At 40.8% G+C, this 21,966-nt stretch overlaps 1 protein-coding gene across 5 annotated transcripts in view; it reads left to right on the top strand.

The window, feature by feature from the left end:
* LOC144649515 (polycystin family receptor for egg jelly-like) overlaps positions 1–21,966 on the top strand; it is a 52,376-nt gene that overhangs the window by 16,793 nt on the left and 13,617 nt on the right. For all 5 annotated transcript variants that reach the window (XM_078509019.1, XM_078509023.1, XM_078509020.1 and 2 more), the window contains 14 exons: positions 626–737; positions 2,344–2,607; positions 3,404–3,866; positions 4,728–6,210; positions 8,755–9,167; positions 10,259–10,444; positions 10,832–10,929; positions 11,649–11,759; positions 13,108–13,445; positions 14,688–14,956; positions 16,468–16,698; positions 17,853–17,978; positions 19,133–19,366; positions 20,199–20,459. In XM_078509019.1, the coding sequence (XP_078365145.1) occupies positions 626–737; positions 2,344–2,607; positions 3,404–3,866; positions 4,728–6,210; positions 8,755–9,167; positions 10,259–10,444; positions 10,832–10,929; positions 11,649–11,759; positions 13,108–13,445; positions 14,688–14,956; positions 16,468–16,698; positions 17,853–17,978; positions 19,133–19,366; positions 20,199–20,459 (4,589 nt within the window). The remainder of the gene's footprint in view (positions 1–625; positions 738–2,343; positions 2,608–3,403; positions 3,867–4,727; positions 6,211–8,754; positions 9,168–10,258; positions 10,445–10,831; positions 10,930–11,648; positions 11,760–13,107; positions 13,446–14,687; positions 14,957–16,467; positions 16,699–17,852; positions 17,979–19,132; positions 19,367–20,198; positions 20,460–21,966) is intronic.

The following is a 21,966-nucleotide window of genomic DNA, read 5'->3' on the forward strand; positions in this document are numbered from 1 at the left end:
AACATGACCTACTTGTAGACATTGTGAGAACTGCTCTGTTGTTGCTATTGCCGAGAATTAGACCCGCTCTTGCGTTTTTGTTAATTTTGACGTTGTTGTTCCCTTGATGAAGTCGTTTTATTTAATTCAAAGGTATGTTAAATAATATTGCTAAGGAAATGTCAATTGTGTCTTACTCAAAAACGCGAATTTAAAGTGATTAAAAATACAAAGTCTTCGCAAAATCGCGAAATTTAAGTGTCGCGAAATATGCCCACTTCAAAATCGCGAAATTAACGTGTCGCGAAAATTTCATGTAATAAGGTACCCATTATTAACATAAGAAAGTTTTGTTTTTATAAAGATTGCAGCAGTTGACTGGAGTGCGTAGTTTGATTGTCTAAAAAATAATGAATATCCACGTAAGGACAACGGGAAAGTGCAACGACTTGAAATTAATTACATGTTAACGAGAATGTGATTTGAATGTTGAGCAGCCTAGGTAATAACATGCATAAGATCTATTTTCCTAAGTGGAAGAAAAGTAAGAAAGTCCCCGATTTTTTTTTTTTTTACAAGGACTTCACCAATTGTATTTGACTGTTTGTTTAGCTAAGGATTATTTCTTTAAATTTTCGGATTTCAGTTGTTGACTTTGATTTCACCTCCAACCCTGAAATTGGAGCCACCAACAGTACAATTGAATTCACGAGAACTGACGTAACAGTAGCGCCGGGTGGAAGCAACAACACATATAGGTAAGCTGACTAAATATGCTCTGTGTCAGTAGCTTTGACATTCGCCGCTCTCACTCACACACTCACTAATATCGGAAGTGTCCTAATCGTAAAATTCCAGCCGATTTATCGTTTAGGTTATGTGTTTTTATAGGTTCCCTGTTTCCTTTTGTGGAAAAAAACCCAAAAGATTATGAAGTGGCCTCTCTCTTATTCCGTCTATTAAATTAGAAGTTTAAGCATTTAAACTGGGGTTAATGAGCCCTGTGGTCAATGTCAAACTATTTTTGGCTCGTCACTAGCTCGGCTGTCTAGCTGCTGTCAGTCATCGTGCAATAGACTGGAGGTCAAGGTCTAGAATGAATTAAGCGTTGTGTTTCCATCTGGAAAGTTATGTCAAAGTTCCCAGTGATTTTCCGCTCACGCTCTCACGTGATCTCAGCATGCTTTGCCCCTCCCAGCTCTGTGCCAATCCTCACTTAGTAAAATCCCAGTGATTTCTGACCCCGGCTCATTATTGTGAGCTTCTCTTCAAACTAAGGTGTTCTCTGCTTCCCCCCCCCCCCCCCTCCCTCCCTGTATTGGAAGCTTTGTTATCTGTAACCTTCTAAACATTTAGTTTTTAACTACTTTTCGTGTGAAAGTGTATTGCTTTGACTAAAATGACAGTTTACCTCCTTTAATGTTGTTCTTATTTATTTCTGTTGTTGTAAACCATAGCTTTGTAGTCAATAAAGGTTTTTGGTGGCAGGGAAGTGCACCCTAGGCTGCACTCCCACAGTAAGTGCTATAGCCACCCTTGGAAATAGGTCCGGATTTCTCCAGGATGGTACCATCGTACCATCTGACCTATTTTCCTCCCAGAAGGGCACCCCTCTTCTGGTCCGGCCTATGTTACACCCTAACATAGGTTCCCCTAGAGACACCGCTACTCTAGGGGATCTCCCCAAGAGACACTGCTACTCTAGGGGAGACAGGCTCTGCCTTCCCTGCCACCCAAATTTTGCCACCATAATTGGTTATCTCTCCTTTTCTTGTGTCTACCCAGCACGGGTATGGGTGGGGAACAGTATCCCCATCCCCCTTCGTGCAGTCCAGGGAGGGTTGCTCAGTTTTTGCTCCCATATGGGTGGCCTTTTAACCTTTTAAAGAACAAGACAGCAGGGTCTCATTAATAAACCATTTCTATTTCTTTGTTTTCTGATCATCTTCATGATCATTAAAATAATAATCATGCAGAGAGGCTTACAGTGTCTAAAGTAATCCGGGATTTCTTTGATAATGCTCTAATCTGTTCTGCGACGAAAGCAAACCTGACAGGTTAAAAATAGGTAAAGACTAAAGGAGCTAAGTCACGAGGATTTCGCGGATTTTTGGTCTAAACTGTTCTACATTATTTTTGAACATCTAAAGGAAGATGTAACCATAATATTAGGAGAGAAATCAAGCTACGACTATAAGTTTCTTTTTTCGAGGACGCGCGGAAACAACTTGAAAAGTTAAGCCTTGATTTTTCAACTTGCAATCCATTTGCATCCGAGCCATCCGCAGCCAGAGACGCTCGTTAACAGTTCCCGCAATAAATTGAGATTTTAACGACAGCTGCTTTTACTTTTTGATTGATTAGATACGTCTGGGAGTTCGATGAAGACGAGACCATTCAGTGTGCCAACAAAACAGTGTCAAAGTTTTACAACACATCAAACCACGATCCGGGCTACCTTGTTAGACTTTTGGTGTACAACCAGGAGGGTGAAGCAGCCCAGCAAGAAAAGAACGTCAAGGTGTATGACGCTATCGAGCCACCAATCCAAGTATCTTACCCCAACGTTACCAAATCGTCTGAGCCGACCGAGTTTGTTGTGGCGCCTCACAAAGGGCATGGTGTTGTGTAAGTTACAAACTCTTAAAATAATGTATCGGATTATTAGCTTAGTGGAAGCTTCATCCACGTAGTCCCCAAAACAAAATCGAAAATCTGGACAAAACGAAGTTAAAACGGGCGAAATCTTAAGGTTTCGTCGTGCCTTTTCACTCTTTTTAACAAGGTCCCGTCCTCTACCTCTGGATCACAGCGGATGGGGGACCTTTCACTGAGTTGAGAAAAAACCTACGTGGAGGGTGTTCTATGGGCTTGTCACGCAACCATTCCCTCCAGGTGTGGGAGAAACGATTGCGTGACGAACCTATATTAAGAGAAGTCTGTGTAGGAGGTAGACTGTTGTTACAATTTTTGGTCCCTTTTGTGAGTTGTTGGCAAACAAAGGTCGGATGTTAAAGTCAGTTCGAATGCCGCGCTATTTCTTTCTTGTTTTAATTTATTTTGAAGCTTTGGGTGATTGGCAGCTGTCAGTTTACCTCGTAGTACACCTTCGTTAAACTTAGTTGCTATAGTTATTTGTACATCAAGTAGGCTAGCCCATGACAACACTTTTTCAACACGCGATAATGGAACTTAGAAGATCCCGTGTGATGTTTACTTTTGCGGCACATTTGGGAACTATACTGTAGAGTTCATCATCATCATCATCATCATCATCATCATCATCATCATCATCATCATTTCCTCCAGTCTTAACTCTCCTCACTGATTATTACACTTTTTTTAATATCAGTATTAAGAATTTCGTCATAAATCATGCAGCTGAAACAGTAATTGCATTGACACTGATTTCCTTACGTTTCAGATATGTGTGGGATTATGGTGACAACTCCACGGTCCAAAACACTACCAACCGTACTGCCAGCTACATGTATACATCCCCTGGCGATTACTGTGTCCACCTGTTGGCAAAAAACATCTTCTCCGAGGCCATTCTCAACTTTAAAATCTCGGTGGTTACACCTATTGACGGCTTTGGGTTTGTCAAGAACATTACGCCCGTGGAAACGGGTCACCCCACTAACATAGGCATCGAAATCAGAAACGGAAGCCATGTGAATGTTTCTATTAACTTTGGCGACGGTTCCGAGCCTATGTGGATTGTGAATATAGACGATGTGTTGGACATTTTTGTTATTTCCCTGTGGCATAATTACAGCATAGCCGGTCTGTATAATGTCACTATCAAGGCATGGAATCAGGTCGACACCATGACAGCCAACAATATAGCGGAAGTACAGGATCCAGTCTGGAATCTTACCATTCAGGTAAACAAAATAAATCACTACAAAGTAATCGTACCAAAAAGCTACGATTAGGTATGAACATTACAGCTAACATTAGGACAATTACATTTTTCTATTCCATTTTCGTGACTGACCGCGAGTGCTAGTTGCAATTTGGAAATTGCACTGGACGTTCTGAAATATCTTTAAATTACTAGATGTGTTCTTGAATCGAGTGTTTATGGGTTTATGGATGCATTTCAACATGGATTAAGCCCAGCGGGAGGGATACTCGGGATCTCACGTGGCGGGGATGATCGAAGGGGTCATATTGGGCTTCACTGATTTAATAAGGGATTTTTGGGGGTATTGAAAACAATCTAAAGATTTGTGGTAGTGCCTTAGTGCGTAGTTCTGCATAGTTCTATGGTTGAAACAGAAGCGTTCTTGGATGTCTCTAGCATTGTTAAAATGACTACCAGATCTAAAGATAAATTCAGATGGTATGATGAATAAACAAACACGAGCGCTCAATTACAATCTAATGTTCTTCTTTGTGTTATTACATTGCCACTTTCTGGAAATTTAGGGGTCAGAAGTTTGGCATGGGATTTTTTTTTTTAGGTTTATGTTTGAATTTTGAATTTTGCCCCTATTCAGTCGTCCGCGTCACTTGAAATCTCTAGTACCCCCCCCCCCCTCGGGGGAGGGATTTAGCCTCTGAAATGACAACAGGCTATGACTAAAAATTAAGACGCCCTGTGCTCTGAGCTCAGGCAAGCAAGCACCTCCAGTAAGCAACCACATACTGGTTGCCTTGACATTTTGGGCGGTCGCTTAGTACAGGTTCCACATGTAAACATTAACTACATTAACATGAAATTTGTTACGATCTTTCCATAGCAAAAGTTTGACACCACATGCCTGGAAGTAAATGGGACACTCAGCGTTCATCTGACTGTCAACGGAACAGAACCCCAATATTTCTACGACTTTGGCGACCAAACAAACTTGACATTAAGTTCGTCCATTGGCAACCACTCTTACATAACTAATGGAGAATATGTGCTGAACATTACAGCGTTTAATAAGGTCAGCAGCGTTGTCAGGAACGAAGAGGTGACGGTGTGCAAACCGGTTGTTCCACTGGTCGAGCTCGGCGTGACTACTTCTCCCACAAATCTTAGTGACCCTGTCGAGTTCACGATGACTTTAACTGAAGGTTCCGATTTTGAATGCCTTTTTAACTATGGAGATGGCACCTTTGACTTCTTCGGAAAGAACTGTTACAACGTGACGTACTTCGCAGACGGTGTCACCACGGATAAGACCCCTTTTATGAATCTGAAGTTCAAGGTGTATCATAATTACTCTGACGTCGGGCGCTATGAGGTCTTTGCTAACTGTTCAAACAGATTAAGCAAAATAAACTACACCGTGCTCTCAGTTGTACAGAAACCAATAGAAGAACTTGATTTGCCGGAAATGCCTCCTAAAATCCTTGGACATAATAATCCTATCAGTTGGACAATGGCAAACGGTACTAATGTCACATTTAATCTGGAAGCTGAAAACACAATGATCAGTTACACTTCAATCAAAACAGACACTGGAGATGTTCTTATCACCGATCTTAGTCATATCGATTCACCAGGTGTTTATCTTGTCAGGCTTCGAGCCCAGAATGAAGTTTCTGAAGCAAATCGCTCAATTGTCCTTATAATTCAGGATGACGTCACCCACGTGACATTTCAAACTTGGACAACCACCAGTGACTTCGGGTCGAATATTCCTGGATTTGGAGCAGATAACAACACTTTCCCCTCTGAATACCCTGTAAACTTTACTGCTACGCCCGATAAAGGAACAAATCTGACCTACTGGTGGAAGTTTGACGATGGCGACGAACAGAACACCAGTGAGCCAACCATCACCCACAAATACGATGAAATTGAAGCCGAGCACTGGACCAACGTGACAGTATTCAACCTCGTGAGTAGCGTGACGGTCCTGTTTCGACTCAAAACAGAAAAAAGTGTCCTGGGCCTCAGTCTTTCTGACGACAGTCCCGTGAAGGTGAACCTGACTACCACTTTCCGGTTTCGTTTTTCAAGATTTGGCACCCGAACGTGCGTCAAGGTGGACATGGGCGATGGAAAGGGTTTGTTTGTCTTCGGAGGGTTCCACTGTCAGTCACTTGCACCAGGTTATACATACAAATCGGCTGCTGATAACATCACAAGCATTATTCACTTCTACAAGTATTCCACTATTGACGAATTCTGGGTAATAGTCAACGCCACCAACACTGTGTCACGCCTGGACCTCGATTTCAAATCTGTCACGGTAGCACTTTCGTGCTTCTACCCTAACGCCACCATGTTGGGTGAGTCATGAGTAATGTTTTTTTGTTTTTTGTTTTTGTTTTTGTTATTGTTGTTACGGCTCCATTTGTTTGCTATTTTTCGTCAGAAGCCCCTTATAAAGCTGGGGTTCTACATGAATATTAATGAAATTTTAAAAGGTTTACAGAAGGGATTGAAGAAAGAAAAATAGGTCACCAAGGGTGACATGAGTCTAATGCCGTATGGCATAGTGATACAGATTGCGCGGTTTTCGTAAGCCGGTTAAAATTGGTTAGAGGTTTGTGTTCGGGAGTTTAATTTAAAATGCTTATAGCAAGCTAGGGGCATCGTGGATGATTATGGATGAAAACGAAACAGTCATAAATGTTATATGCTTCACAAAATTTAAAGTATGAACAGGAGTTGATGTTACTTCTTCCGTATTGTCCGTAAAAGCAGAAACGATTAAACATTTGGACAAGATTGCGTGACGATTTACAAAAAGCATGTTCATTACAACAAGGGTTGAAGAACTTCACATCGTTTTCATTCAGATTTTTCACCATTTTGATGATGACTCTTGAAACAGATTTTGCAATAAAAGCACTTGAAATAGTGACTGTTACTCCATTGTACTGTACGCACTTAGTGACAGATTTTCCTAGAAACGGGTGTAAATGCTCACGTCAATATAATGATGACCTTTTGAACGCTGGAAACTAGGCAATTATTATCGAGCTACCATACACAGGAGCGAAGACTGTTTATCATGATGTACAAATTTCGCGAATCATCACTTCCATATCAATGTAACCATTTTATGATTTTTCTAGCTGTAAGAAGAACTTAAGATCTCTGAGAGTCGTAAAAGCATGAAATTCGATTTCAGTGTGTGGCAAAGGCCGGGACAGTGTAATACTGCAAAGCGGCCAAACAAACGCATTTTGATTTAGTCGCGTAACTTGATTTACATTTATCCATGTACATCTTTTATTTTTGAAGGTTTTTGTTTGCACTGTAAAGAAAAAATTGGTCAAAATTCGAATGACTTAAATACAAAATACGAGGTAAAGTTTTCTATTTTTTAAAACAAAATAAATATTTGGTCGCATTGTGTAAATAAACGCGAGTCGCCGTCGAAATATTTTTTCTCAAAGACGTCTTGCTTTTTAAGCAAGACGAAAACACAAGTGCTTAACTGAACTGAAAACGAAGATTTATTTTCACAAAAAGCTTACAAATGTCTTAACTGGAAAATTATTACGTCCTGTTCAAGTGTTGAATAATCGTGACTTGAGAAAGAACTTTTAATTATGCGTGGGAACACGTGTCGCTGATTGGCTGTTTTTAATTGAAACTAATCGTGCGTGTCCGTACGGAGTCCGTTCTTGCAGCTGATCATTGTTTTCTACATTACAGCGAACGATTATCGATCCCGAACCATTCCCTTGGGATTGCTAACAGCTTTTTTCATATAACAAAGAGTCTAATGCGCATGCGCAAAGCGCACGCAAGCATTAGACTCAAAAACAATTGAATCACCAAAAGACAGTTGACCTCCACGCAAGAGGACTCCAGGTTATCAGGGGACTGCCTGATGTCCGTATACCTATTTTTTTTTTTAATTCTAATTTTAGAACGACATTAAATCTTCAATATTTCTTATTCTCTAATTTTTACTAATCCTTTGAGAAAAACTATCTCCTTCAAAACATCCTCAAAAAGCACCCCCAAAAATTTACAAAACACCGCATATAGATATATCTGTAATGAGCTAAGGGTTTTTAGATTCCTTGAAAGTCTTGAAACGCGTACAAGATATTACCGTTGAAAAAAAAAACGCCTTCAGGTAAACCCTCGCGTTTCATAAGAAGTTTTACTACAAAATTTAAGGTATGGAGGCTTCCACATTTCACACTTGTCGGGCGCGAAAAGGAAATTTTTACTTTTTGATTTATGGCATATTTCAGAGTTAAGCGTCCTGCAAACAGAACAGGCCTTAAAATCTCGGAGAACCACACAATACCATTCACAAAAGGAAAATATGACTTGTCACCTTTTAACATTATTACATTCTTGGCAAAAGCAAACATATTTCATCAGTAGCTGTCGTAGAAAAAGCGCAGGTTTTTTTTCATCTGTTTACGCTTTGATTGAGAAGTGAAAGTGGCTAGGAAGTGGTCAGGCCTCACTCCTTTTTTTACCAGAACGTTTTGTTAAAGACCACTGAAAAATTATTCCTCAACTGAAAGGTAGTCCTTTCTCCTTACGAGGAAAGCATTTTGCAAGAGTAGATTATGAGCTAGAGAAGTTTTCTAGTATACCCTGACTTTCAATGTTGCTGCAACTACGATTCAGTAATAACGACTCGGTATAAAACCTACATGTGATTCGTGAAAATGGCGGGAGATATAACGCGCGCGGTACAACACGCTTGTCCTTGATTCGCCAAGCGATAAAACAGTTCCTCTCTGATTAGTTAGATTATATTGAATCCATGAAACATCCTGACACATGCAAGTATGATTTCCAGGATTCTGTTTAATTTTGAATCAGTCAAAATTTAATCGGTTGCTTCCATTTAGGTATTGGTCAAAATGTGACCACGGCAACAGAGAAGAAACGCTCGGAGAATATTATCATCGAGACGGAATTAGAGGTTGAGTGTGAGGCATCTAACACTACAGGTTTTGGGTGGAAATGCTTCAAAATATCAAGTGATCCAGTCACTTACCGAGCCCTTGCTAAAGAGGAACAAGTATTTTTGCCAAACGATGTCATGGTCAGCAACCAAGCAGACTTGTTTGTACGGAAAACTGCCTTGTATTTCGGTTTTTACAAGTGTGTGTTCAAGGTCTGGATGGAAGGTATAGAGGGCGTTTCCGGAGAAGCGATCGGTTATATTCACGTAGTACCAACAGAACACTCTCTAACAGAACGCTCTCTGAAGGCTTCTGTGGATGGTGGCCTACGAAAACGTTACAAGTTTGGTAGAAACGTAAGTTGAATTAGCCACAACGACAAGAGTGCTAGTTGTGATAGATACTTTATTACAGTATCGAAACTATACCGTGACTTAAAGGGACTATGTCAAGGATTTTAACATATTTTGGAACAGGCAAGATTTATATTTGTGTCGTAGGAAACTGAAAAATGATGGTCCATTTTTATTTACAATTGCTATTTTAGAGCACTAAAACTGTTTAAAAGCGAGTTTGGCTGCGGATGGCTCGAATAAAATGGATTGTTGTTTCCGCGCTTTCAAAAAAGAAATCGATATTTATTGCCGAAGTTTGATTTCTATCTCCAAATAAAGGTTATATCTTCAGTTAAATGTTCAAAGATAATGTTTTTCATGGGTAAAGTTGCCTACCACTTATTTCAGAACAGTTTATTAGACCAAAAAACTGCGAAATCCCCGTCACATAGTCCCTTTAATACACTGTGCATATACACCAACGCTTCCAGATCTGGACTATGCATCAACCCCAGAAATCATATATCCCCTCACCAGCCTCGCGACGTCCCGAGGGTCACGTATTTCTAGTACTCCTGGGTTTGGGAGAAGCAATGTGAAAGTAAAGTGTCTTTTACAAATTCGGCACTGATAATAAGGGAATAAAATGACTTTTTGAGGGAATGTTGTTTATTTGCGCCCGCGTAGTGTCATTTGTGGCTAATTCTAAGCTTTAAGTCAGCGTAACGACACTTTGTTGTACTCCTGCTTATCTTACTTTATAGTACACTGAACAAAATTACTGGATTCCTGAGATTCTGATTGGACAAAAGCAGTACAATTAATCCCAAATTTTACTCTCTTGGAGTACCAATTTCTTTTCTTTCCGAAGTTGACCCGAAGTCTTCCGAAAAAATTCGAAGTCTTCCTAAGTTGATCCGAACACTTCTGAAGATTTCCGAAGTTTAATCGAACATTTCTGAAATTGACCTAAAGTCTTCCAAAGATTTCCGAAATTTACCCGAACACTTAAAGGCTCGTGCAACTTTGAGAACTTTCAAAACATTACGAGTACCTATTAAGCACTCGAGGTCGTGCGATTTCATATACTAATGCCTTTTTCTAATTTCTAGATTACCTTGAGTGCCGCAGATTCCGAGGATCTAGACTTTGAATTCTTACACCAGGCTTCACCAACATTCTACTGGTTTTGTCGTAATTCATCGGAACCTGAATTTGACACAAGTGGAAATCTTGATCAAATACCATTCATTTCCATACCAGAACTTGATAGCGACGGTCTCCAAAACAGTTCTGAGGTAAACTGATCTTATTCCTTTCTTTGTTAGTAATTACGCGCACTTATAATGACAAACTGAATCCGTTTTGTTACTGATTTTTTACTAAAAGAAACTAAAAGATTTATATTTCTCCATCTGTTGTTTTTTGAATGCACAGTATTTTTTTTGTTTTTAGAGTTAAGATATGGTTTTGTGTTTCTATTCATTTCTTGAGGATTGTTGTATACGGTCTAGATCGCTTTTGCAATGCGGTTGTTTGGCGCGTTATTGTGGCTTATAAAATAGCGTGTCTATCAAGAATTTGAAGGTTGTTGAAAGCCGCTTACTGAAAAAAAATCATTAGTTATAGCGAACAAACTTAAAACTGTTATTTAATACAAAAAGCCTTTTTTTTTTCTATTTCAGAACCTAGGTGGATGCTTCAAAACCGGAAAGGGGCGCCTTAATATCGATACATCTCTTGGAATTATTGATTCAAGGCGAGGGATGTCAGAAAATTCCACGTAAGTATGATGGAGAACAACTACTTATAAGTATGTACAACTGGCGAATCGTCGTCCAAAGCCGACAAAGACTTTCTGCTAGATGGTCGACGAATACCATCTAGTGATCCAGGTGTCGGGGAGATCTTCTGGCGTGGGTGCGAAGGTGGGGAACCTCCACTCTGGGGGTTAAGACCCTTCCCTGTGGACACAGGAGCTCATTACCCTAAGCATGGGGCCCTAAAATGGTACTAGGTTGCTGGGCAATCAACCACCTGGTCCAGGCATAGGCAGTGGCGGATCAACCCTGCACGGCCCTCTTAACGACCTGTGTGCCACCCCATTTCGAGTGGCATTGACCAGTTAGAAATAGCATGAGAACTCATCTTGCGTCTCAGTGTCTACTCGCTGTTAGCATAACCCAGTTACCAACTATAAGACAAACTCGCAATTTGATTGATATATAACGCAAGGGCGGTCAAATTTTACAGCTGCCCTAGATGAAGCCAAAAGAAACCTTGAGCTTGCCGCGTGCGTGCTTTGCCCTTGAAAGGGAAAATTACTCTGACTTGATTTTTGGCTTTTAGGTACTTTAAATTTTAGGCTTCTGATCGTTACACTTAAACTGAAACAATTGGAAAACTCGCCTAGTATGTTAAACTCGCCTGCGCCTCGTTGACTATTCACTCATTGAAAACTCGATCTCGTTGTCTAATTCTATATAATTATTCTGCCGCTAGGTACGTCATCACACTTGTCGTCGACACCCGCAATCCATTCGGGACTAAAAGAGATGTCTACAAACAGGAGTTGGTTATTACCTATGGGGACCCCCCAGAGGTGGAAGTATCGTAAGTATTTGATCCCCTTATCTCGTGATCACGTGACAATACGAGCACCAATTTAACTATTTCAAATAGTTTTCCAATCTCCTTCACTTAGGCCACGACGTTCTTGGTTCTTCAGTGATTACGCCTACGCCTTAGATATTATGATTTAGTATTTACTAAGTATTAACATGTTGCAATGATGATCACGACAGCATGTAATTGCCGACGAGGCAGCCGAGCCAAGAGGCGAGGCTGACTCGGCGGCAGAATCATAGAGCCGGTTTGTATTTATATTGGCACTCAAAGCCCGGCGCACATATTTTAACTCAAAGAAATACTGTAGAATCAATACAAAGCGACGCTAAAATTACCACATGTCATACTAGCAAGGTAATTGAAAGTTAAATGTTTGCTTCAATAAAAATTCTGTTTTCACATATTCCTTGTCCGTTTTGGTTTTGTTTTCTGTTCATATTTTCGCTTGGGAATTGAGTTTTATGTTTTACATGACGAATTCGCATACGAAACTGAAATCTGAGCCGTTCGTGCTTGTTTACGGAAAATTAAAAGCGTCTAATCTTAGCAGGTCTATAAGGAAAATTGTCAAAAATCGAGTCATAGGCAACTTAACCCATGAAAAACATCACCTTTGAGTATATAAAGGAAGACAGAACCTTATTTTGAGGAGAGAAATCAAACAACGGCAAAAATACAGACGCGCGGAAACAACTTGAAAAGTTCTGCCTCTACTTTTTAAGTTGTAATCCATTTCCATCCGAGCCATCCGCAGCCAGAGACGCTTGCTAACAGTTTCAGTGCTCTTATAAAGCAATTGTTAATAAAAATGGACCACTATTTTTAGGTTTCCTACGGCACAAATACCGTATTTATTCAATTAAGCGCCCTGGGCGCTCATTAAATTTTTGGACCTTGAGAGTGGGCGCTTATTCGAGGTGGGCGCTTATTCGAGGCTGGGCGCTTATTAAATTTCACCATTTTTAGCAAGTAGTAAGTTTATTTTGTAACAAAACAATAAATAATAACAAAACGTGAAGATGTACCAAAGCAGTATTTTAACTGTTCATTGAAAGCTTCTGTAAAATACTAAGAAAAAATCGGTCTTCGGGGAAGTCTCTTAGTAGTACTTACTCAAATTTAACTCCCCTTCTGCACTTCACCTTTTTTGTGGGGTGGGGGTGGGCGTTTATTCGAGGCTGGGCGCGTATTAACTTTTGCTACCTTCAGGGTGGGCGCTTATTCGAGGTGGGCGCTTATTCGAGGTTGGGCGCTTAATCAAATAAATACGGTATATATCTCTTATTAACCATGACAAAGCCTCTATAACCATTCTGTTTTCTAATTTTATCAGCTGTACCACTATTTGTCCACCAAAGGTCAATATCGACCAGAAGCTACCTTTGGAGGGAACTTGTAAAGTCTGCTACGGGGAACTCACTTTTAAATGGTTGCTTTTCCGGCACAAGCAACTGGGCATGAATCCCATCGATCCTGACAATTTGGTGGAAGTTCCCCCTGCTGACCTCGCTGAAATGTCAACTACAGGAATTGATTCCCTGAATCTGGCATTACGACAAGAAACGTTACCGAAAGATACTGGTTTTACTGCCTTCTTCAGGGCTTATCGACAGAACGGACAGTATGGGGAATATGTCCACACTTTTGTTACAAACTCACCACCTGAAAACGGTAAATATATAATTTCATTTGTCTTGACTTCACCTTTGGTACATTATTTTGACAAATAACTACCTCAAGTCCTGGTGGATTCCATCTTAAACCGTTCGACTGCCTTAAAGCAACAGGTAAGAGTCGACTGGTTTAAGTATGAGGTTAAGCAGGCTTCGTGTTCATCTGAACGAGGATCATTTTTAGCGGAGCTCCACATAGGCCCAAACGGCCGCCGAGCGTAGCCCCATACCCATACAAAATCCACAGAAAAAGGAAAACCATGAACTTGAGTTTTCATAGTCATCACGGCTAGCGGCGTGGCTCGCGGGCACATACGTCCGTCCGTACGTACGTCGCCCACTTAGAAATAGATTAAGTTACCTTAACCTCTTTGATACTGGACATCCACGTTATGGTCAATTGACAGCTGTCAATACAAGGTGTCTGTGACCAGTATCACGTGACTATATCGCGGGGTCAGGTGTATAAGTGGTCGAGGTAACATGTTTTTATAAAGTTGACTGCTGAACGGAAAATAGTTTTATATTGGATCGCGGGCTCAAGACCTATTTTTTATGTCTATGGTCAGTGAATTCAGACATTTAAATTGAAGGGCAAAGTAAATTACCGGGGAGCTACGCTTTTAGGCTTGGCTGAATTTATTTAATAAAGTTTGCATTTACAGAACTTATTGGTTCAACTCACTCAACCTCTTCATTCCATCTGGGACATAAGGCCGCAATAATTCTTCGCCACTCAACCCTGTCCTGAGCTTTGGCCTGCGCTTCACCCCAAGAACTAATTGGTTACTGAAAAAAAAACTGATTATTCATTTCAATATTTCAATAGTGCTTAAGATTAGTTTGCTTCAAGTAAATGCTGATAGCAAATATCTAAAACTATCTGTTGAACTCAGATTGAAGGAGGATAATCACGAAGGACATTGCAGGGACATGTCGCTGACATGTCCTTGCATTATGTTCCTGGGTGCATCAGCACCTTAAGGGTAGTCAGCGCTTTTAAAGTGCCACAATGGCAAAGGCAGTGACTAGTGGTTTGTCTTGTTTTGTTTTGTTTTTCAGTCGGTTTAAGTTCATAAAATTCAGTTCATGTTAGAAAAAGAGGCACTGCATGTGCCTTTTTTCAAAGCAGCCTGCTGTGAAACGCGAGCTTTTTTAGAGGAAAATCTGAGCAGTTAGCATTAGCATTGGAGGAATGTACAAAAGCCTTTTGCTGATTAACTGTGTATTAATTCCTTAGGGTCTTGTTACGTAGAACCTAGGATTGGAAACGCCATGAACACGTCATTCACAATAAATTGCACCGACTGGGCTGATCCTGATCTACCGCTGAAATACGAGTTTTTATATATCAACTATGTCCAGGAATCCGTGTTCTTTGTGTCCCAGCATCATTCAGCGTCGGTGGTTCTTCCCATGGGACACGAGTCCAACAACTTTACCCTGACCTTAAAGATGCGGATTCTTGATCACTTAGGTGCTGCTACTACTGAAACGATTCAAGTCCAGGTACTGAGTGTAATAATTATTGAGTTCGTTGTTTGATCACAGTAGAAAGTGTTTCTTCATTAGTGTCCGGCGGGGATGCCAAAAGCCATAGGGATAGCCGGCGCAGTGGAGAGAGCGCTCGCCTCCGTCAATGTGCCCGGGTTCGAATCCCGGTCGCGACATCATATGGGGGTTAAGTTCGTTGTTGTTGTTGTTGTAGTTTTTCATCCTTGGCCTGAGGGTTTTCCTCACTCCTCAAAAACCAACATTTCTAATTCCAATGTTTGAGTGTCGTAAGATTGTTGACGTGCTACTCTCGTTAAACCAGGTTGATTGATTGATTGATTGATTGATTGATTGGTTGATTGATTTATTGATTTATTGATTTATTGATTTTGGGGGTAAAATGACATTTTCGTGGAATTCTTTGAGTGTAGCAGCTATGCCTCGTTGGGCCCTCCCAAAGTACCTCCTACTTTCGCGTGTCTTAATTTTCTCGATTCTAAAAAATATCAATAAAAGGTGCCGCGAATATTTTAAAAATACGTTGCTCGAGTGAACTCTTTTTGTCACTATTTTTCTTGGTATACAGACTGACTATGAAACAAGCATTCGCATAAATTATCTGACAAACTAGATCCGATCCTTTCAGATCGGATATGGAAAGCTAAAAAGTGACTCTAATGCCAACACATGACTGAAGTCTCGAAAGAGACAATAAAATTCCCCGACGTGTATGGTGACTAGTTAGAAGAGTTTTTTTAGCGTATGCTAAGGGCCAGGAAAACTAAAGGACTTTGTTACAATTTTTATATAGTGGTCAAGTTTCACTAGTCTGAAGTGTCAGGGCAAGAAGACGGTTGGCACTTCAGATTAAAATTTTGCGAGGCTTATTTTGTCCATAGCTAAAATGACAAATAATAAATTTTATTATACATTGTAGTCACTAGCTGTCTTCTCATTGGCTAAGAGCCTATAGCTAATTCTGGGAATCCGCGCAACCCCGCGCAACCTACAGATTAGTGAATAATCTGCTAGCAGATTATTCACTAATCTGTAGGTTGCGCGCGCAATGCATGATTTCCAAGAGCAATGTGTCAGGCATCTGGCGGCGAAGGAAATTCATAGTTCGTCGATTTACTTCTTCAACCGAGAAATAGTTTGACCAAAGTTCAAAAATTGCTGGACAATTAAGTCTCGGAAAACACAAAATGACTAACAAAAATTGGGAAGGAACTATTTCACGATTTAGTAGGACGACCAGCCGGAATTGGCACAAGTTTTGAAACAGGTTGAAATCGTTTGTCATTACTTCCTTTTCCAGAAAAACAATGTATAATAAAACAATTATTAGATTCGGTTTATGTGATATTAGGAATAATCAAGGTCTCGGATAAGTGTTATCAGCCTCAGCCTTTGGCTTCGGCTGATAACACTTACCTCGACCTGATTATTCCGGATATCACAAAAACCTCATCCAATAATTGTTCAAAAGTTGTTCTTAATGGAGGTCTTTGTTCCCGTTGCAAAAGGTTAAACCCACAGATTTTTCCAACGACCAACTAACGGACATTATCAGTGGCGAAGACGGTCTGTTAAAGGAAGCGTTGAAAAGAGGAGATCTGCAGGGAATGGTAGAAATAATCAACTCTGTTGGCTCGATTTTGAACTACAATGGCCGGCAGGCAGACATCGCTGAGCAAGGAAACTTGACCGATGCAGAAGCAGCAGAGGCAAAGGAAGCAGAAGACACAAGGGAAGAGGTTTGAGAAACTTATGAAGATTAATTTGGTCTTAGAGCGGGTTTCACTTGAGTATCACAAGTAGTTTCAATTGCGTTTGCGTTTGGTTTTGCATTACTACGTTTAGTGATTGGTTTAAAAATCTCGCGCCATTTTCTCAACCAATCCGGAAGTAAAACTAAAACCAATCGTGACTAGTTCGTGCACGTTTCCCGCGCTTCGCGCCAGTTACATGTATTTACTTCGAGTTTGATTGGTTCACTGGATTGTCTGTGTACTTTGTGATTGGCCAGAGTGATTACTTTGGTTTTCGTTTCACGACACTCAGTTAAAAAATTGCTCTTAATTACGTTAGTGTATATGCATGACCAGTCAGATCTGATAATTTAGATCAGAAGAAAAGGCAACATGTGACTGAATTCACAATTTACACTCCTGGCTTCTGGACCTCTCTTGGTCAAGCAACGCTACGCTTGAGGAAGAGAACGATAAGAGTCAATTTCTCTGTAAAAGTAAATTTTTAAAGGTGATTGTGTGAATTAATTCATATCATTTTCAGAGCTAAGCAAATGGAAGAATAAAATGATTAATAAAAACAATAAATATTTGGAAAAAAATTGTAGCAAGTTTATTATATGTTATATTATATAAACTGCGGTGGTATAGCGAGTGGTAGCAAATCGAGAAAAATGGTATCACACATGTGTGGATAAAAATGATATCCACACATGTGATATCATTTTTGACCGATCACCAGAGTTTGCCATGTTTCAATGCTTGATGAGCCAAAGTATATCGATATTAAGTCGAAACACCTTCGGATCTTCCTTCGGTAATCTTCGGAAATTTTTGGCAATTTTCGGAAAATGTTCGGAAACATTCGTATGACCTTCGGACAACATTTTGAAAATTCTCGGAAATCTTCAGAAAATTTTCGGAAAAATCTTCGGAAAATCGTCAAACATATAGTAATTAGAAGGTTTATATAATAAACAGAATAATACATGGTTGCTTGGATATATGGAGTTTATCTTCTCGTGTTCAAAACTGATATCTCACTCGTTCGCTGCGCTCACTCGTAATCTATCGATTTGAACACTCGAAAATAAATTTCATATCTCCGCGCAACCATGTATTATCCTCTATAACCTTTTATCCTTCCTTTTTTTTTTTAGCTTCGTACCGAGATTATCAAAGATCTGTCCGAATTTAAAATGTCAACCGTGGGGCACATCAAACTGATAGCTTCTGCTATTGATGTAACGACTGAAGTTCATTCTGAAGTGGAAACCAAAGCTCAGGTGAAACTAATAATTACCGTCCCCTTCCCCCGGTCAGTTAAAAAAAAAAACTAGTAGAAAAAGGTACTTGGCACTTTGTAGGTTACTGATCCTAAAACGTACAGGACGTGTACTATATACCTAGCAAATAGCTTCGTCTGCCCTCTACCCTTCGATACCAGCCAACATAGCTCTAGGCGCAGACACACAAACTATCCCGCACGATATATTTGTGGTGAACTCGTGGGATTGCGGCCATTTAAGGAACCTAAATGACACGCCATGATTTTTATCTTTACAAAGACATATAAACGGAGGTTTTATTCCTTCTACGAAATTTTCACTGTGTAAAGATTGCGCCAATATATTTTATTAGTGAGCGAAAAATTTTCTCGTTCTGTTTACGGATTACACGGTACGATTTGTCGGCCAAATTTGGACCAAGTTTGATAGGAAATTAAAATAAGTGCGCAGTTAAAAAGTGGCCCGATTTTTGAAAATCAGTTGCAGTGCCATAGATTTTAGAAATTGGGCTTATTTTCATCCTCGCAATTCTAATAATGCACTCGCACTTGGTCGAGAATCCCGCCAGCGCTCAGGCTAACAAATCGTAGCGTGTAATTAGTCATGCGATATATCTTCTTTATACTCGAAATTGTTCAATATAAAGATACCTGCGGGAGTCTTAACTCTTACAGTGCCGTAGCAAGGGTAAAGAAAGTGGGGGGGCACGCGAGCGCCGGAGGCGCGAGCCGCTAGGGGGGTCTGGGGGCAGCCTCCCCAGAAAATTTTGAAATCTAGCGGCTTGGAAATGCTATTTCCAGCATTCTCCAAGAGCTATTTGTGATTTACGCATATCGCGAATTTGAGACATTTTGACATTTTTGAGACATTTTATAGACATTTGAGACATTTTTCACATTGTTGTAACGATTTCTGGTTTGTTTTAGTTTTTGGCTGTTTAATATTGTTGTGCATCACCCTACGTACGTTAAAAAATGAAAAGAAGTACAAATGTTATTGCTTCAAACCTCTCGGGAGATAAAATTTTATTTTCAACATTTCATAGAGGTCTGTTTTTACTTTTTGGGAAAAAAAACTGGGGGGGCACGGGCCCCCCCGGCCCCTCCCCTTGCTACGGCACTCTTTTAAGTTTTGTATTCTTCTTTCTCCAGGAACTGGCTTTGCACTCTTTTCAACAAATGGCCTCAGTATTAGGATCAGAATCAGATAATAATGTGGGCTTCATGGCTGTCAAGGAGACAGTGTCTTCGGTTCTCGGTGGAATTGCAAATGTACTTCAGTCGTCAGCTTCCTTGGCAGCAGTTGATAAACCTGACTCGAAGGAAAATATAACCGGTTATACCGGTAATTCAACAAGTGGAGGGGTCGTTTCCGTCAAGGAAAGTGTAAGTAACGATTTTTTTTCTATCTTTCTGCGATTCCTCTCGGAAAGCGAGGTGGCCTTCTGGGTAATGCACTGGACGTGTGACCCGGGCTCGAGCCCAAGCCGGGATCATTGCGTTTTGTTCATTGGCAAGAAACTTTACTCTCACAGTGCCACTCTTCAACCGGATGTATAAATGGGTACCGGCTAATTAAATGGTAGGGGTAGCCCTGCGATGGACTAGCATCCCATTCAGGGGGGGGGGGGGGATGAAAAACTCTTAGTCACTTATGCTACAAACACCGGAAATAGGCGCCGGCCCGATGGCCACTATTCTCAGACGCAGACCTTTGCAATTCCAATTTCCCCTACCACATTATTTCCAGCAAAAAGTATAACTTAGCAGCAATCCTGTTAAATTAAAATATCGTTTTTCGTCCCCTTATCACGTTTGCCACTAGCAGTCCATCTCGCTCTCTAGTTAATACATGTTGGTAAGGTAAAAGTCTGTGTCCGAGCCAAGTGGCGCATACAGCCGGAGCTTATCCCGGTTTCTGTAGCATTAAGCGACGAGGCGTATTGCTACTTCCCCCTGGATCGGATGCTAGACCATCGCAGGGTTACCCCCCAGCAGTAAATTCGCCGGTACCCATTTATACACCTGGGTGGAGAGAGGCACTGTGAGAGTTAGTGTCTCGCCCAAGAACACAACGCAGCGCTCCGGCCAGGGCTCGAACCCGGGCAGTTCGACTTGGAGTCGAGCGCGCTAACCATTAGGCCACCACAACTCCCATATGTACGACCTCCCACTTGTTGAAAAACACAAATGATAGAGTCTTGTACTTCTTTTGCAGGCACGAAATCGAACGCTGAAACTTGAGAAGATAGTTGATGATTTAGGACACATTGTTATGGACAACATGGTAGCCGGGGAACCTGCTGTGACAATACAAACACGTGACTTCAACCTGACTGTTGAGAAGACCCTTTTGGAAGACCTTGGAGACTCCAATATAACAGACGGCCACACCAAGTTTATTTTACCAACGCTCAAAGAAATGGGGCTAAGATATGACGAAAACGGAACAGAAAAGTACTCAACTGTTGAAATACAGGTAAGCTAGGCTAGAACAGGGGGGGGGGAGGAAGTCGGCACTTTTCTTTGGAGACATAGCAGTGCCTGGAAACGGTGCGAGTCTATATCAATCAAGCCGTTGCTAAGAAAGACGTCACCCAAAGTTTTGTTTCTCAAAAAGATTTAAATATCAATGACTGCATGCGCGTGAAATGCGAATAGTGGCGGTGTTTACGTTTGATGTTTCACGCCACTGATTTCTCACCTGATGTTTCACGTCACTGAGAATGTTTTGGCGGCGTGGAATACCAAGCGAAAAATTGGTCACGGTTGACATTTAACAACCAAAAAATGGTAAATCATTTTAGAATCATTGGAGTTATTTTCAATTGGTATAATTCGCAAGCCCTGCTTTTGCCAGACTGGACACCGTTATCACTGTTGTTCTGATGTCCGGCAAACATCAAAAGAACAAACAAAATGCAAAAAGCTGTTGTGTTTTGTGCACGGTCAAGACCAAGACATGCGAACTAGACAATGACTTTGTCAAGCTATTCACTTTGCCCTTAGCAACCATTCGATAGCTACTGCGCACATTCGGTTGCCCGGCACCGCTATGACCTCTTTTTCAGTTGTGTAACAAAGGGAGTTTCTTCCCCCCTGGGCTAGAAAAAGATTTGGATAGTCCTTGTCAATTTGGGGGAGGCGCGGTGGTCTAACGGTTAGCGCGCTGGACTCCCGATCGAGCGGTCCGGGTTCGAGCACTGGCCGGAGTCATTGTATTGTGTTCTTGTTCAAGAAACTTTTCTCTCATAGTCCCTCTTACCCCCACCCCCACCCCCCAGGTGTATAAATGGGTACCGGTGAACCCTGTGATGGACTAGCATCCCACCCAGGGGAGGGTAGGAATACTCCTGGTCGCTTCATGCTACAGAAACCGGGATAAGCTCCGGCCTGTATGGACCACTTTGCTCTACGCAGACTTAACCTTATCAATTGCAATTTGGTAAAGAAATCGGTCATGCACTTTTAACTCGCGGGTAATACTTATTTTTAAGGGATTTGTTTCTTATTGTTGTTGTTTTTTCATTCCTTAAATTTTATAGATATTTGTCGAAGCTGTTCTTGCCTCTTGATTATACGATAATATCGTTTAGTAATTTCAGTATTTTTTGTTAATATTCATTCATTTAGACTACCTTTTAGGAAGTCGTTAAATATGTGCCTTCATAGGAATCCAGTATCCTTTTGTTTACTTTTATATTTCTTCCAAATTCATCTAGTCTCCCAGTAACCCTTTCCCACTAATTTCCATTTTCCCATCCTTCCCTCCCTCCTCGATTCCCCCCTTCTTTTCATTTTTATGTGTTTTATTGTTTGTGTGTTATTTTAATTCATGGGTTTCTTGTTATTCTTGCCAGTCATAGGCCGACAACTGGGACTACAGAGTAGCTTAATGCTTTACTCCGCCCAGCTTCCTACTTCTGATAGTTATAATTATCTTGCCCTTATTATTTGCCCCGAGACTCAAATGCATCGCTAAAGGG

Source organism: Oculina patagonica, chromosome 4, assembly GCF_052425735.1.
Source record: "Oculina patagonica isolate OP01 chromosome 4, crgOcupat, whole genome shotgun sequence".
NCBI classification, from domain to species: Eukaryota; Metazoa; Cnidaria; class Anthozoa; order Scleractinia; family Oculinidae; genus Oculina; species Oculina patagonica.